The 16851-nt window shown below is 44.4% G+C and overlaps 1 protein-coding gene across 6 annotated transcripts in view; it reads right to left on the bottom strand.

The window, feature by feature from the left end:
- Positions 1-16851, bottom strand: part of FARP1 (FERM, ARH/RhoGEF and pleckstrin domain protein 1) — a 194887-nt gene that overhangs the window by 5150 nt on the left and 172886 nt on the right. For 4 of the 6 annotated variants that reach the window (XM_082754400.1, XM_082754401.1, XM_082754398.1 and 1 more), the window contains exons 17-24: positions 11878-11959; positions 8966-9203; positions 7176-7306; positions 4329-4397; positions 2301-2390; positions 1299-1381; positions 1024-1136; positions 376-539 (exon numbers count right to left, since the gene is read on the bottom strand). In XM_082754400.1, the coding sequence (XP_082610526.1) occupies positions 376-539; positions 1024-1136; positions 1299-1381; positions 2301-2390; positions 4329-4397; positions 7176-7306; positions 8966-9203; positions 11878-11959 (970 nt within the window). The remainder of the gene's footprint in view (positions 1-375; positions 540-1023; positions 1137-1298; positions 1382-2300; positions 2391-4328; positions 4398-7175; positions 7307-8965; positions 9204-11877; positions 11960-16851) is intronic. The other 2 variants (XM_082754402.1, XM_082754403.1) reach the window with 1 other exon arrangement.

The following is a 16851-nucleotide window of genomic DNA, read 5'->3' as shown; positions in this document are numbered from 1 at the left end:
ATACACATAATCAAAACTGTCTGCAGCAGCTAAAGACAATATCCTTTCAGCTCAAGCAATGACTTAATGCCTCTGTCAATGAAAGCATTAAGACAGTTTGACCTGCTTCAAGTTTTCAAGAGCATCAGCACTTTGGGGACAGTTATTTCTGTAAGAATTACTGCTCTAACTGATTTCGAAAAGATGCACTGAGGGAGTGAGAAGTGTGTGCCTTGACTGAGGGCATCGTTTGAGGGTACGGGAGCCAGTTTCACATCACAGGTGTGCCTGGAACATCCCCGAGAGGAAAGAGCACTTATTGAGGAGGAGCAAAAAGGAAATTGTCATTCAAGAGCACATCTGGAGCTGCAGTTCAGATTGTTCTGAGGCAGATACCTCCACAGCAATACTAAAGTCGATCATTGAAACACTGGTATTTCTGTGCCAGCAGACGTGCACCGTAGTGTTGCCACGGTGTGGTGACTGACGTTCGAGTGAGGTGCGGGATGCACTGAGATCGTCCTCAGATTCCTGGTCTACAGTAGTTTCATCAGGAGACTCTATGAAATGCAGGGAAAAAGCATCTTTCTTCCTCTATGCAACAACATATATAATTGGAAAAATTAAACAAGTAAGTCTGTTCACAATCTCGTGAACTAGCTTCAAAACACACTTTTAGAGACAACTTTGTGCAGATGTTAAGCAGATTATTTTTTACGTGTTTCTGCAAGTGTTAGAGTCAAAGCCCACTACGCTTCATCGGTGCTTTTAATACCTTCCAAGGACAGGCACTGCCCAAGTCTCGTAAAATACTTCCTGAAATCATTATGCTTAAGTCACATCTCTATTCAGTGAAACTTTCTGCTAACATCAACAAAAACATTACAATGGTACGTACATAAATATATATATGTAAATATATATAAATCAACTTCAAATGTATCAAATTCACTTGTGGCCAGCATGTATCACCACTCTACATAGAAGCAATCACCGACTACACTGACTAAAATTAACAAAACCTCCTCTCTAGCATTTACTTACTATTGTCAGGTGGGCTACTAGCCAGCAATTCTGGGGCAGGGCCACTGCTTTTCTCTGCCAGGTCTATTGCCATCTGAATGTCCTCAGTCCATTTGTCCATTTCAGAACGGGTACTAACAAGGAAAATTCAGGTTTTAATCGCTTTCATAAAGCTGAAAACAAACTCTAAGAAATAGTCCCAAGTTGAACTTGATTTTAATTTAAATGAACAAATACAGACATGAGATGCTAGCTTTTTTCAACATTAACTGTGTGTGTTGTCTCCATCAAATTACCTTGCTGCAACAATGATGGACTGCTGTTGACCTCGAAGTGTTAGACAATGAGGAACCCCCCATTCCTCTTCACTTTCTTCTATCTGAGAGAAAAGTCAACATGCAGTCAGACTGTAGGAAACAATCTTATTTCTTAAGATGAAACAGTGAACTGGACAAGCTTTTGCCATTAGGGAAAAGAAAAGCGAGATGGTCAGAAACAACTTTTTGAGCTAGAAAAAACTGGTAGCCTGAAAGGTGAAAAAATATTAAATTGTGCAATAACCCTTTAAGCCAAAAGCATGGCTTTTTGTCAAAGAAAGGAAGACAATGGTATTTTTATATGGGAGTGCTTTGGACGCTGCAGCATAGCACAATACTGCTGTGAACCAGTCGTGCCAAATGGACATCAATAATTGAGTAGATTCCTAGGAATGTTAGATAAAACTTGAAGCCTCACCAGTACTGAGAGAAATTCAGTTACTGTGGTAGTGATCATCTAATTCAATATCAGGAAAATGGTATAAAATAGATATGAGAACATGAGAAGTTCCAATGAAAGTAATGGGGAAAATGGAAGTTTTGAAATCACCAAGAACATTTGCTAAATCATGTAAGAAGAAGAACTATTACTGGCTATTGGGCCTGAATCGTCTATTTTCCAGAAGAATTGCAAAAGGGCGCAGAGTGACATATTGCTGCCTGCAGTTTCCCACTACCTTGGCTTTAAGATAAATAGATAGAAACACTAGGAAACATTTTTTCATAGGATTGAAATTGCCAGTACTGATTACTTGCCTCAAACAGTGTTTCTATTAGCAAATGGTTATGAATCACTTTTAAGAATCATGGTTAAAATTATGGTCTGAAAATATAAAGAAAAGAAAACCCACAACAACAACTTATCTGAATCAGAGAACAACCCTTTGCTACTGCTCTCACTCCAGCAGAAACTGAGCAAGCAACAAAGATGGGACCTTAAATAACCATTTAAGCATGAATTCAACTTCTTGTTATACTTACTGTCATGCCATACAGTGGTAGATGCCCATGGACTTTAAACTGATTTGATGCTGTCAGGCCTCTACTTGTGTACAACAAAATATCATTAAACTGAAAAGCAAGAATAAGCATTGTTAGAATTATGTTGGCACACATAGAAAGATATCAGAATAGTAAATACAAGAAAACTATCCAGTACTGGCAGTCCTAATGCAAGAATCCAAAATACTGGCTTCCACAATATCCCTCGTATTATCCCTAATACCTCGTATTGTCATCTGTTACCATCCCTGCCTTCCTTCCCAGCTATTCTCTGGCATGTTCTCACAATTTTCCACTTGTTATCTTCTAATATTCCAATATGTTCTCATCCGTTTATGATCTCTGGGTCGAAATTAACAAGCCACAGCAGTGAAACCAAGTAGGACCTTTCACAGTCCGGGGCAGTTTGAAGCAATGGAAGGAAGAGAAGCCTGTTTCATCAATACTTTATCCTGATTTGTGTGGAAAGGAAGCATGCCCCAAGACAGGTGTGTCCAACTCTACTCTTCAGGTGGTTATCTATTACTCCACGTATTTTGAAGGAAGCTGTGAGACCTGTTTCATATAGGTGATTAGGTTAGAAATGTCAAGGTGGAGTGACTATTTCTTGACATATAGAACTTCCTACATGTTTGACAACAACATGTCAAATGTCCACCTGCATTTGGTTGCATGCTGTAAAAATAATGGTCAATTTTCACTGACCACATGTCAAAAGATGTACTTCTCAAACATGGCTGTTGCATCAAGAGAATCATACTCTGTGGAGGGAAACAACTCTCACCAGAGTGCTACAACTGAATAGCAATCATTCATGGAGTGATGTGGATTGGCCACTAGAGGGGGATTTAATTTTGCCAATAATTGCTCATGTATTTGGAGTCACAGAATACTGATTCAGGCTTTTATCTCCAAGAAAGATTCTGGTCCTTGAGGGAGATGACAGACTTCTCCGAGAGTGCGAGCGACTGCCAAAAACTGAGATTGATTTAAGAGTCTTGTCTCAATTTTCAGCGTTTTATACAAGTATAATATCAAGGCATCATCTGGCAATGAGAATGGTGGTATGCAAGGAAATATGCACCATATTCATTAGGCTCCCTCTTTAGCACCTTTATAGCCATAATCTTACCAAGGTAAAACTAGCAGTTACATGTTGGGCTCATTTGGGAGAGTAAATGCTAAAGACCCCATAAAATCTAGCACGCTTGCAAGCTTTTCTATACATCTTCACGTTTTGCACACAAGGGACCGAGTTTGAGTTTTCCTGTCTCTGACTCTTTATGTCCTGCCCTGTACCACCAGACTATAAAATCTGGGCACTCTGCTGGGCATCCCAGTCCCCCGGCATCAACAGCTGAGCTGCAGCAGGACTGGGGTCCTGGGAGCAAGTCAGCTTTCCGGGAAGAGAGGAGAAACCATCTGGTCAGCTCTTGTGGATTCCAGACTGAGTGAGATTGCTGCAACCTGAAAATGCTGCGAGTGATGGTGGGAGGAGATAATTTTTCCTAGTGAAATAGCTTCTAAATGTATCTCCGGGTAAAGGCAGACCCATCAACACGCTAGGCATACCCGGGTTGAAACTGGATGGTTTGTGGAGAAACTTGTTTCTGTAATGTGTCCTGAGAGCATTATGTGGATTATCTTTTATATCACTCAGAGTTATTCTTTATCTTCTTTTCTGGACATGATCACTAACCCTGGTGCCACTTTTCATTTTGTAATGACTCTTCTAATACTTAAGACAATGTTGCTAGGAGGTATTATTATTTTATCATGGTATTCACACTGTCATATAAAAATAAATAGTTTTATCTTTGTAAGCACTGACAAAGAGAACATTGGTTTTGGAAAGAAACATATATTCTTAACAAACAGCTAGGTGATGTATTTTGTTGATTTAACCAACTGTTTAAAAATACTTACTGTAATTCACAGTTCCAGTTTGCTTAATAGTTGGCTACAGTTACATGTCAACATATAAAGAAAAATCGCCTTCTCGCTTACCAGAAAGAACATTCGTTGCTGTAAACCTTTTCCGGACAATTTACTAAGACTGCCCAGTCTAATGAACTCCTGTAGGAAGCAAATACAAAATAAATATGTGTCTTTTGCCAAAATGATTATGATTTTTTAGTATGCAAGAATAAATATGACTACTTGGTCATAAGACTGAATTGATTATCAGTCACCGAGATTTTTTATTATCTTTACTAAATATGTTAAAAATCTTTATAGGATATTTTCTTTCTATTCTTAACCATCTCTACCATCAACTGCTGGATGGTATTTCATTCATTTCAGGAAAATTCAGCTAGGCAAAATTTTCTGTACCTAACACATTGATTCTTTCAGACAGCTAGCTACCTCTTTCATCAGTTTTGAATGAATATTCATACTACAAATGATGTAAATGCTAATGATAAGTGGGTCTGTACGTTACTTATTATATAGACACTGGTCAGCTTGTGTTGTGTGTATGGCATGTACAGCTCTTCACTGAGGTGAAAAATCAGCTGAACAAATCAACATCAGCAGCAGGAAAGGAGGGAAATTGGTCTGGCAGCGTGAGCTACCCTAGTACAGTCCATGTCAAATAATACAGTGCATTACTTGAGATGAAATTGTTTCAAAATGTTTAGGGATGTAATTATCGGAAGAGCATCACAACCAGAACTTTCAAACCGCTGGGGTTTCCTGGATTTATTGTCATCTATAACATAACTCCACCGTACACATACCTGAACCCCATCAAAGCATAGTTTTTCAGTCACTCCCTCCAGCTTCTGCCAAGAGGTTTGTATTTATTTATTAGTCTTTTGAAGGTCATTCTGCTCATATTGTGCATGTAAAAGGCATATAAAGCATCAGGATCACCTGCAACTTAGCAATGAATTAGCTGTAGGAAGATTAATCTGGTCACAGAGATACTTCAGTTGCCTTAGGGTTTCTGTGGTGTGTCCAGCCCCCTACCCACATTAAGTTAGGGTGGGAAAAGTGCCTGGAGAAGGTTGTTCCTTCTGTCACAGTGAGCTCACGGTACCAAAGGGGCCACTGGAAGCTGTGCTGGCACCACGTAATATTAATCACAATTACTATTTATGTGGTACTGCCTCATGGTCAGTACTCCCAGGCCTAGCTCCAGCAGGGCAAGCACTGCCCAAACCCACAGCAGAGCCGCAGGCCATCGCCATCTGCAAGCAGAACCGACTGGGGGATGCTTTAATACCCAGTACGGGAACCAGGCTGGTGGCTGCAGAGACTGGGGCAACATGAAGATGATGGTTACCCAAAGCCACCACCGTTAGGACAGCCGAACCACAGGCCTAGCACGAGAGGCCTCCTCGGAGGTTCTCCTCTCTGAGACATGGCACTGGGCCACTTCTGGGTAACACACAGGCACCATCGGCACTGCTCAGCAGCATCTGCCTTCCTGGCTGATTGGCCAAAGGGCTGGACAGCAGCAACGTCTTGGGCATCTGCCAGAGCGTGGCAGCCAAAACCTTTCCCCTTGGCAGGCAAATGGCCTCTGCCCCCCGTCTGCCGCCTTCTTGAACTTCCTAGGAGAGGAAGACAGCTCTGTCTTTAAATAGAACAGGGCAGCAGCAGCAGCAGCCGGTGACAGCGTTTAATTTCATGTGATGGAGGATGCACAGGCTGGGAAGCGTCCTGAGGGGCTTGCCAGGGACGCGCACGGTCTGTGGATCACTGGAAGGGAGCACGAGCCGCGGTGGCTGCTGGAGGGACAGGGAGGAGGCGAAGTGAGAGGGTGGGGGACTGCTGCAAACCGAGACATACCTGTGCTCAGCTCCACTTCAACCCCCTTATATGAAATGTTTAAATCCTTAAACGAACAAGAGCACGGAGAGGCCAGAAAGCTGCCACTCTGCCAGGAGCCCGTGGTGGCTCAAGGCACGGACACGGCTCTGCAAGCAGACCCCGGGCTGGATGGCCAGGCTGCAGGGCACGTTCAAGCACTGCCATACTTGCAATCCAATCCAAAACTCATCTTTTATTCCTAGCTGTTTCCCAGAAATGTATGAGGGGCAGGAACAGTCTAGTGATACATTTTCTGTTGCCACAAGCAGTGCCTTTGTGTATTATGCACAGGAGTCAGGGAAGTAAGGAAGAAATCACTTCTACAAGGCAGCTCTCAAGCTTGCACGCACAGATACGTGTACACAGAAGAGCAAAAAAGGTTACAAATTCTACAGAGGGTCATTTATTCTGAAATAAGCCTGTGTTTTAAAAATGCATGGCAAGTAAGGAAGAGATGTCCTCATTCCCATAACATAATTAAAAGTATTTACTTAAGGCAACACTGTCTCAAAAAATACTGCCTAACATTACATGCAGACTAAAGAGACTGCTCGTCCCCAGGGCCACGAGTTTCAAAGCCAGGCATCGTGAGCAGGCTGAAGGTCCTCCAGCACAAATGTCTTGCTTTCCTTTAATCTGCTACACTCTAGCACTGAGGATTGAAAAAATAAAATAAGGGCAGAAAGAAATGAGGAAATGTGCAACCGCTCAAGCTCTGAATGCTGAGATAAATGTTACATTTTTACTGCCTCTTGTAATAGATACTTGGAATTGCCTACAACCATCCAAATCTATACATAAAATAAACCTAATAAAATCAGTAAAAAATAATAAGGATGATTGCTTCTTCCCATTTTAAAGGCTGCTGTTTTCTATGACATTATTATGTTTACATTTGATAGCTTTTTGTGAGAAAAAAAGGTTCATATGAGGAAAGGCAATTTCACAGATGCTCCAAAAAAAAATATCAGATTTCCAAAATACACCTAATGCTTTGAAATGATATCAAAGCTTGGTCACAATTCTGTTACTTACCCTTCCTGGGATCACCAGATTGTCTATGCCTATCAAGTCTTTCTTGAGTTCGTGCAGCTTCTGGAAGTTCTCCATCTTTATCATATTGCCATGGAGCTGAGCCACCATTTCAGAAATCTCAGCCAAAGCAGCTAGATAAAAAAACCGTGACATGCTTATTATAAACTTACAAGGATGTTCAAAAAGAAAGACTTCTGTCTGCAGCAAGTAATTCACAGACATCGTCTTCTTTGCGACACTCTTTTCCTTCACAGAATAAACCTGCTCAGGCAGACTAAAACCCACACAAACTCTGAACATCATCTGACTAAGGATGGAGCATTGTCATGAAGATACCATCAGTTTCTTGCTCTATTTTAGCTGCAGAAACATTGTAGGAATACTCAAGTCAATTCATGGTAACAGTCAAAAGATTCTACTAAAGCATTTAACTCAGAGAACTGGGCTGAAAATCACTTTATCTTTTCTGGGGGACCAGCTCACAGCATTGCTCCCTGTGCCATCATGTACATGAGCACCGACCTGGATACACCCAAACAGACAGGCAGTCTCTGAATGGGCTGAACACACTCTTTGACTGATACTAGCACTGGAAAAGGAGTTACAGCCCTCTGCATTTAAAAAATAGAGCTAATGGCACAGTAACAGTGGTTCCTCCTTCCTGTATCATTGCTCAGAGCACCGTTTATCCACGTGTTAACAAGAGACCTGTGTTCTCTGCTGCCTGTCACTTGGTGGGATTCACATCCACATCTCCCCTTTTCTTGCTGCCTTTACACCCTGACCTTTAACTGAAATCTGCAAGCACCTTAGTAAAAGGAATCAACACATCACCCTCACCACAGAGCCTTGGCTAGAAGACATGAAGGCACCACTTGCTGTCCTCCTTGAGGTCTTTCAGGCAGCAGCTGCATTTGGGCAAACACCCGTGTCGTGTAGCCCTGCAGTGTCACCGACCTCTGCGGCATTTCCTATCGCCACAGATCAAGTTGCCTCCCTATTTTGTGCACTGCCTCCTGCAGGTCTCATTGCAAGGAACTCGGTTCAGCTAACACCATAGAGCTTGGGGCAGCCATCCTGGGCACTGTCCCCTACCCATTCCTTCTGTGGATCTGCCCTGAGTGCTAAGGGTATGGATAACATAGGTATCATTCAATTTAGACAGCTTACAATAGGGAGGAGGAAGGGTACATGGAAGGAGGAAAGTAAATCACTGAAAAGAAATAGCAAGCGGTGACCTCAGACCGCAGGAAGAAAAATTCTTCACATTTGGAAAAAAAAAAACAAAACCACACACATGTTGGCAGCTTTGAGTTATTGAAACAAATCGTGGAAGTGGTAAAAGAACAAACAGTATGTCTGGAAAAATAATACTCTCCTTAAGACATAACAACAGCCGCTGCACAGGGTCAGACCGAGGGTTCACCTGGGCCAGTGCTTTGTGTTCCCAGCAGATATCTAGGGAAAGCTGGCAAGCACAAGGCAAGCACATCTGGTGTGTCTCCTGTGTTCTCTCCCGACCTCCCCACTGTTTTCAGCTGAAGAGACTTCCTGAACTGCGTGCCATTTCTGCATATTTAATAACCCCCAGCAGCTTTCTCTTCCAAATGTTTGTCCAGAGAGTGCCATAATGTGTATGCAAGGACAACCTTAGTCATACCACTTCTGGTCTTCGGAGTGCTTGATTTTGCAACTCTTTGAATGTAGGCTTACTTTTATTTTGGTTTTGTTTGCACATGCACCTCTAACACTCCCCGGCTCCAGGAACTGATGTCTTCTCCCTCACTTACCTCTCGAATCCCTGAAGTCTACGTGGGCTGGTGGGTAATGCTTGCAAAGCCTCTCCATTATCTGCTTGTAGTGCATGAGCCTGTGCAAAGGCCTGAGGAGAAAGGTATTGAGAGGCAAGTAGCAGACTTTCTGTAGCTCGAAGTCCCTGCAAAAGGTCTCCAGCTTGCGAGAGTTCTTGATCCCATTCTCCAGCTCCATTAAAATCTCATTGTGCTTCCACAGGTGAATTGTCAATTGCTTATAGGCACAGAGAAAGAACAAGCACATGGCAGAGCTATTAGCAAACACGGTGAGATGTGACTCATAAACATTCATCCCAAACCTGTACCAGTAAAAAATCCAGCTCTCACAGCAGTTGGGATTTTGCGATCAGAATCGCTGTGCAACACAGTGCCTCTGATATGCACTTGAAAAGAAGAAATGTCATCACTAATGAGATGCACACCCGCCCCCCCGGACCCTGCTTTCACTGTAAGACGAAAGTACATGAGTGAACAAAGCTAAATCTCGCATCAGGGAGAAGTCCAAAGGCAAGGAGATGACATAAACATAGCTCGTGCAAGCTGGAGCAACAGGGAGAGAGCGGAATCCAGTGCCAAGAAACATAAATGGATTTTATAGGAGCATGAAGGCATTTAAGTGCCCCTGATCACTTAGGTGGTTTTGGAGAATTGAGATGTAGGCAACTGGACTTCTGGCTTCTGTTCCCGTTATTAATGAGAAGTTGCATCTCCTGGGAACCTGAACAGACACACAAATACAGCTGTCCAACAGACATGGCTATGTTGGAGTCCTCCATGCTCAGATTACATCCTCTCCTACTTAGTGCAGTCACTAAGATGATCCCACTGGCAGTGGGAGAGTTATGCACCAGCAAGGGAATGAGGTTTGCATGGAACATCTAACTTCACGTAGGTGCCAGCACCACAGGTCATCATGGGGCTCATCTAAAATAATTCAGCAGTATTTTATCAAACAATTAACGTAGGGGTTTTGTTTGTGTTTTGCAAAATGTGACCTGATTCTTCAGGATGCACAGAGCTTCTCTGAGCAACTAAATAAGGTCTCCCAGTACCTGGTAAAATATTAACCAGCAACAAATTGAATGTGTATGTTGAATGGATTGCAGAAGACAGTTTGGCTTAACCTAAAGCTTGTGATTTTTGACACATTTCCAATCAACTCCCTCTCCCTGTGATATGTGACATCTTCACCATAAACACGACTGCCCTGCAGCCTTCACTTCATCCCTAGGCTACGTATTCATCCTACAGGCCTGCAGCTCTGGCAGCAGGCAAAGACACCGCAGACCCCCGGGACCAGTACAGAGGCTGCCCATTAATTGCTTGACTTCTCTCCTAAGTTAATTAAACAAGGAGGGTCAGTTTTCAGATCTCATGATAAAGACGTAGAGTTTTAACTAATTTTATCGTTTCCTAGGCAGTTCCTTAGGTCAAACTGGGTTTTGCCTCTTTCCTCTGCGTATCTGTTGTTATCAGCCGTGGTGATAGTGATTTGCTCATCGAAGCACCTGGAACAAAATCCTCTAATGGGAAAGGGAGAACAGCAAAGGTGAAAGCACACCAATGGGCCTAAGTTACAGTGAGGTTGTATACTGCCTTTGGGCTAGTGCCACAGGAGGACTTGGAGGCAGTGAAGGACAAAATTTAATGTTGCGAGGTACTGAGAGCAGGAGGACAATGTGTCAGAAGCTCACTGAGACTCCAAAAACTTTGTGAAAAGGTGTGTCCCTTGAAAGAGGAGGGGTGGGGGTAGAAAAGTCCCCCTGAGTTTCTTCCAATGCATCTGAACTGTGTCTTGAGGGGAAAAAGCTGTTCCTGCTACTGCAGAAAGGGTAAAAATGCTTTATTGGTGACGCAGCCACCTATGTACTGGGGACTGTGAATCAAGGCTTCTACATTCTCTTTTTCCCACTTGCTCTGTAATTGCTTCCATGCCACTTAACCTCTCTGCACATCTGCCTGTCCTTCCAGAAGATGAGCTCAATACCAACTACCATAAAGTCCATAAAGAGAGCCATAAAGTCCAAACCACCCTGTCCTCCAGCCAAGGACTCAAGGCTGCTGCATGTACCAACAGAGGTCACCAGGGAAAGATTTATCCCGTAGTTTGGAGGTCCACATGCCAAATGTGTAGTGCTGTCCTTTGCCAGGCACTGATGGATAGGCTGGATGCACAGACACATTAATAAGGTGAGCTGTGTGCTATCTGTCCGTACTCTCAGAGTCTGCAGGACTCCCGTGCCTGCCTTCCACGCAGTTTGTTCTAGCTATCAGCAGTGCCTGGCCTCACAAATGCTGCTCCAGACAGATTGAGAGTGGAGGCACAGCCCACAGAAGGTTATGTTCCGATTTACTGCTCATACACCTATTTTTGCTTTCAGCCTTAAAGCTGAAAAGCAATTTAATTATTCATTCAAAAATCTTGCGTCTAACTTGGCACCGTAGCGCACAAATAGAAGTTCCCCAAATCAAATCAGGGTCCAGGTTCCAATCGCTGCTCCTGCAACATTTTAACGTTTTTACTTGCATGCACAAGTAGGCACGGTTGGTGTTTGAAAGATCTCTTTGGAAATTAAAATTCTGATGTTTTGTCTCTTTATTTGAATGAATAAAGAACTGGAAGTGAAATGTTCCTGAGCTTTTGTGTGTAGTGTTCCTAAATTTGCAGAGGGGGTTGGGGAAAGGGGCTGTGCAACTTAATGTCGTCTTGCACTTCTGCAATCTCGGTGCTCACCCAGCACTTGGTATCTCATCAAAGGAAACCGGTGTAGCATAAGCTTTGATTAAAACTGGCGAAAACCAGCACAATGGGCCACATCACATAAAAACGAAAACGCAGGCTGATTCTAATCCATGTCAAAGCGTAATGGTTATAGGATCACTCCTACCTTCATGCTCTGGATGTTCTTCAGCATAACATCCCCGATTCTTTGGTAATCTCCTTTAATGTGAGCATTAGAGCGGCCTTCCCTGTCAGCAACAGAAACTTCAGTCAGGCAGCATAATCACTTACACAGAAAGGAACTCAACAGCTCATTTCTTTCACAACCCTAACCCCCGTGCTCCTGGGCTCGGGAGCGTGCGAGGCATCTTCCTGACGGACGCGTGACTCCCAGGGACGGCTGGCTCCTCACCCAGCCTGACAATAGCGAGGGCAGGCACTTCACAGAAGGATTAGACCTTTAAAGAAAATTGCCGGGGTTTTTAAACACGCTAGAGGAGGCTGGAAATGCCTGGAGAAAAAGACATCAAAATGCCGTTGCGATACATGGGCTGAGAGCAGGAGGACGATGCTGTGAGGAAACGAGAACTGCACCCCAGAACAGGAGGCTCCTGCTCTGAAAAGCTTTCGGCTTGTGTAAGGGACAGTGGGGGAAAAAATTAATCTGCCCAGCATCTGGGTTTGACTCATGAGTGTTACATGCTGGCAGAGAACTGACTTCCAGTATGTCACTTTTGGTATGAAGACTGCAAACTGCTCCCCTCCCACCCAGCCAGCTGCACTTGGGTGGGTGCTCCCTTTGGGAGCAGCCCAACTTCTGATGATAAAGATGTTTCTGCTTCTGAGCCCATGTGCGAGACAGGCAGGGATGTCACATGCTGGATGAGCCCAAACACGTCATCTAGAGAACACTGGAGGAAAAAAATCATGAATGTGAGAACCTATCTGGTACAGATCTGTTCCAATTAAGTTCAATTTTCAAAAGAAAGTCAGTAGGGGGATGAGAGGAGAAGCACTGCTCCCCTCCCCTTTCCAACTGCTAATACTGCACCCAAGGTTCCTGCAGGGTGGCTTTTTTTCGAGCTGTCCTCAATTTTTTTTTAAATCCATTGCAATTCCCACATCTGCTTATTGGGAGGCAGATCTGCAGACAGAGCAATTGCAATTGCAATTCGGATGAAGAAATGCACTACCTTGGAAGAGGACAGAAATATAAGCAACTTCTCCCTGAGCCCAAGAACAGAACCTCTGCTTCGGGTTACTGCTAATGGATATATTGTTTTTCACTCATTTGCAGTAGTTCACTCTTTCAAGAAAATTCTGTGTGCAGCGAAGGAATAAATGGACAACCAGATGGTAAATCCCTGCCTTGCTCAGTAGCAGCAATTTAGCCAGAGAAGTCCCACACTCACCAAATCACAGAATGAGATTTGCAGCTGTTGTTAGGATATACTTTCCACTGGTGAGACCCGTGGAAAATACATCTATACATGTATTAAATCTCTACGTTATTATGTGAATAGACATATTCAGACATATTTTGTTTGGTAAAGACAGACATGGTTATGTTCATGCTGGATGCCCTCTCTGCATCCTTTTCTAACTGGGAAATGCAGAGGGCACGGATCATGAGTGCTACATAGAAACATCCTCCACTTCATCCTTCCACAAAGGGCCTCAGCTGATAAACAAGGGATTGTTCCATGTTCATTTGAACAACATCCAGCGTCATAGGCTGCCTTTAATTATTTTCTATTGTGCTAAGTCTCTCAGGCACTCACACGGCTATTGAAGTAAGAAAAATACAGCTCTCTGTAAGACTTTTTATGATTTTCTGAAACCCAGGGCTACACTGGGGTAGGAAGTCGGGCTGTGTCAACGGTAGCTGCAATTAGCATTGCCTGTTTTGCCAAAGCACTACATTAAATAAATGCTGCCATAGTCAAAACTATGAAATATAAACCTAAGAAAGGGTCTATACTGCCAGGAACAACAGGGGCATGCATGTATGGGCATCACAAGGCTATAGTTTCTGAATTACCCGAGGACAAAAGCCCAGTTTCTCTCTCCACAAACCTTCTGCAGCCCCGCCCCGTGCTGCTCCTTCCCCCATGTCCTCTCCATCCAGCAGCTCCCCCCACCGGCCTTCTCTCCGAGAGGCTGTAAATAAAACTTCCCAGCCTCTAAGGCTCCGCTCAAAGTGGCTCATCTCAGAGTGCCCCCGACCGAAACCCACTGACATTTGAAGTCCCAGGCAGTAGCGCCGCACTGGTGGGAAGCGAGCGAAAGCAACCCTCCGCCCGTGCAGCCAGCAGGCAGCATCCCATCCTGAACGGCTCACGCTGAGCATCTGCACACAATCCCAGAAACGTCAAAGCCAGGCGAATCTGTGCTGCTGCCAGGAACGACGTGGTGTTCGGTAATTATCTCTAGGAGAATTCGTGCTTTATGCGTTGTTCTCTGACTCCCTGGCATTGCCTCGGCCCCTTTTTTATGGCTTTCTGTTTGATTTAATCTAATGGACTTCAGCAGTTTGGTACCTTTCTGTTGCAGTGCCAAGATAAATAATAAGGGCATCATTGCAGGCTGTTATTTTTTAATAGAAAATTGCTTTTCTGATCTCAAGGCTACGCATCGGTTGGCTGAAATACTCCTTGCCAAGCTCGTATCCACCAGCTAGCTACTCGAAGGCTGACCCTGAGCCTACCGAAGTCGCAGCAAGTGCTCCCACTGACTCTGTGAACTTCAGCTAATATTTAGTGAGGTTGCTCGATGAACAGTCGGGTCCTTATTTCCTAGAAGTTGACCCCCTGGCCCCTCTTCAGCTCAGCCAGCACTGGCTGCTTGCACAGCATCTCACCACATTCCTGCATGGCATCAGGAACATTCCCCTTCATTAGCTTTTGCCCAAGGCCTTTTTTTTTTTTTTTTTTAACAGTTTGTGGGTTTTTACATCTTGCTCAGCATCTTGCCAGGGAGACAAAGAGGGAGAGAAGGGGGATCCCCAAAAGTGACAGCCTCTCTCCAGCTGCTGGCTGAATCATAGCATCCAGGCCAGCAGAGGTAACCTGTGCTGTGGGCAGATGAGTCCTGCTGGAAGAGGTAAAACCCGAAGAAAATCCAGAAATGTGATGGCCAAGCACCGCCCCTTGTTCCAATCATTCTCCCTGCTTTGGTTCTTTATTCCCACACAAATGCTGCCCCTTGCAACAGAGATGCTTTTCCCACTGGGGATGTTGCACAGCTACATGGGCTGTGATGCACAGCAGAAGGGTGGAAAGCTGAAGCCAGGTGTGGGGCCAGGAGGGGAGGAGCAAGATGGCTTCACATCTACCTCCTAAAACCTGTCCTGCACTCCACCCCAGCTCTCTGCCTTGACTCAGCAGCAATCCCTACACTACACTGCTTTTTTCCCCAGCTCCCCGACATGCAAATCCCAAATAAATAGGAAGAAAAGAACCTCCCCTGCCCAAAGAGCATCCAAACACACAGAGGATTAAAAAAAACAAACACCCAACCCATTGGATGGTGTCTTACTACTTCAGGAGCCCAAAGCACAGAAGCAGAGATGAGAGCTCTCCCTGTGGGGTATGTTTTGAGTAACAACACAGCTTGCTGAGGGGGAAGAAGCTGCTCATTTGTTGTGCATCGATGGCTGAATCGTTCTTCTTACTCCTTGTCTTCATGGGTCACTGTTTGGACACGGTGTCTATCTGCCAGTGACAAGTGACAGCTCAGGGAATAGATTCCCACAAATTTTCATCAAGAGCTGATTCTACAGAAAATGCAGAAGCTGTTTTCCCCAGACATTACGTGCCCTTGCTCCACTTAGAGTGGGGAGGTCTAATGCTACTGAAAATTGGGCTGAATATTGGAGATACTGTTCCATAATAAGCTCATTTCCCACTTGTCTACAAATAGTCCCTTCCTTTTTACCATAACACAAGTGTACAATTGCAAGCAAAGGGGAGGTGACCAACTTTTTATCTGATAAGAAACTCAGGAAGAACCTTATATAATACTAAAAAAGGCCACCAGAGCCCATGCAAGCAGCTATGTTGGATTTTCCAATTATGCAAGCTACTCAGTGCACATCAATGAAAAAAAAAAGGAAAGGATATCTTGGGTCAGCCCATACTATCCTCAGCCCTCCACAAATGCCAGTAGGAGGCACAAAGATCTGATGAGGATGGTGGTAAGGCAAAGGAGGGAAAGGTGTCTCAATGTAGATTTCTTTCCAGGTCAACATAAAAACATAAAATTGCAGCCTTTCAATTGCAGAAAATAAATAAATAAATAAAAAAAAATCAGTTGCAGCAAATGATATTTGAGTGTGTGACCTTCTGTTACAGGCTTGGGAACAGCATCTCCCTCCTGGGTACTGCAGCTCATCTTTAAGCACTCAGATCCTTTAGACATTTTAAGAGCACTGCTAACCACAGTTGTAGTATTAAGCAATACCTTAAACATTCCCCACTGAAACTACCTTTTACGTAAGACAAACATTTCGCAGGTGAAATACAAGAGTCCGTAAAAGCAAAACACCCTCTTCCTCTCCCACAGTGCTTATTAGGCAGTGCCTCTCAGCACCCTGCCCATTAGAGATGCTGCTGCAGTTGTCTTTCCAGGCAGTAAGTGTTGCAGGGACGCTGTTCAGAGCAGAAGACGTACTGCTGAAGCCACCAGAGCTACCCAGAGCCCCATCAAGCCTTAGGAAAGCTACCCCTGTTGTGGGAGAAACCCAATCCACATCAAATATGTGTCACAATGCTTTTAAGCAGGAAGAGATCAGAGCAAGAAACACCTCGGGATGGACACCTGTACTGAGAACACCATGACACTGTGGCTGAGAACAGAGAAGCCGTGGGTGCCCCATCCCTGGAGGTGCTCAAGGCCAGGCTGGATGGGGCTTTGGGCAGCCTGGTCTGGGGGGAGGTGTCCCTGCCCATGGCAGGGGGTAGAACTGAGTGATCTTTAAGGTGCCTTCCAACCCAAACCATTCTGTGATACCATGACTATGTGATTTCTCAACCTGCAGTGGCCCCTCCACAGAGGTGATCCCAGGCACATCCCTGCTGGGAGGGCCACTGAGATGACCCTAACAGGGCTCTGGGCATGACTAATCAGGGACTGGTGATTC

This window comes from Aythya marila, assembly GCF_965140915.1.
Source record: "Aythya marila genome assembly, chromosome: 1".
Lineage (NCBI taxonomy): Eukaryota > Metazoa > Chordata > Aves > Anseriformes > Anatidae > Aythya > Aythya marila.
This window is presented reverse-complemented; position numbering and strand designations above follow the sequence as displayed.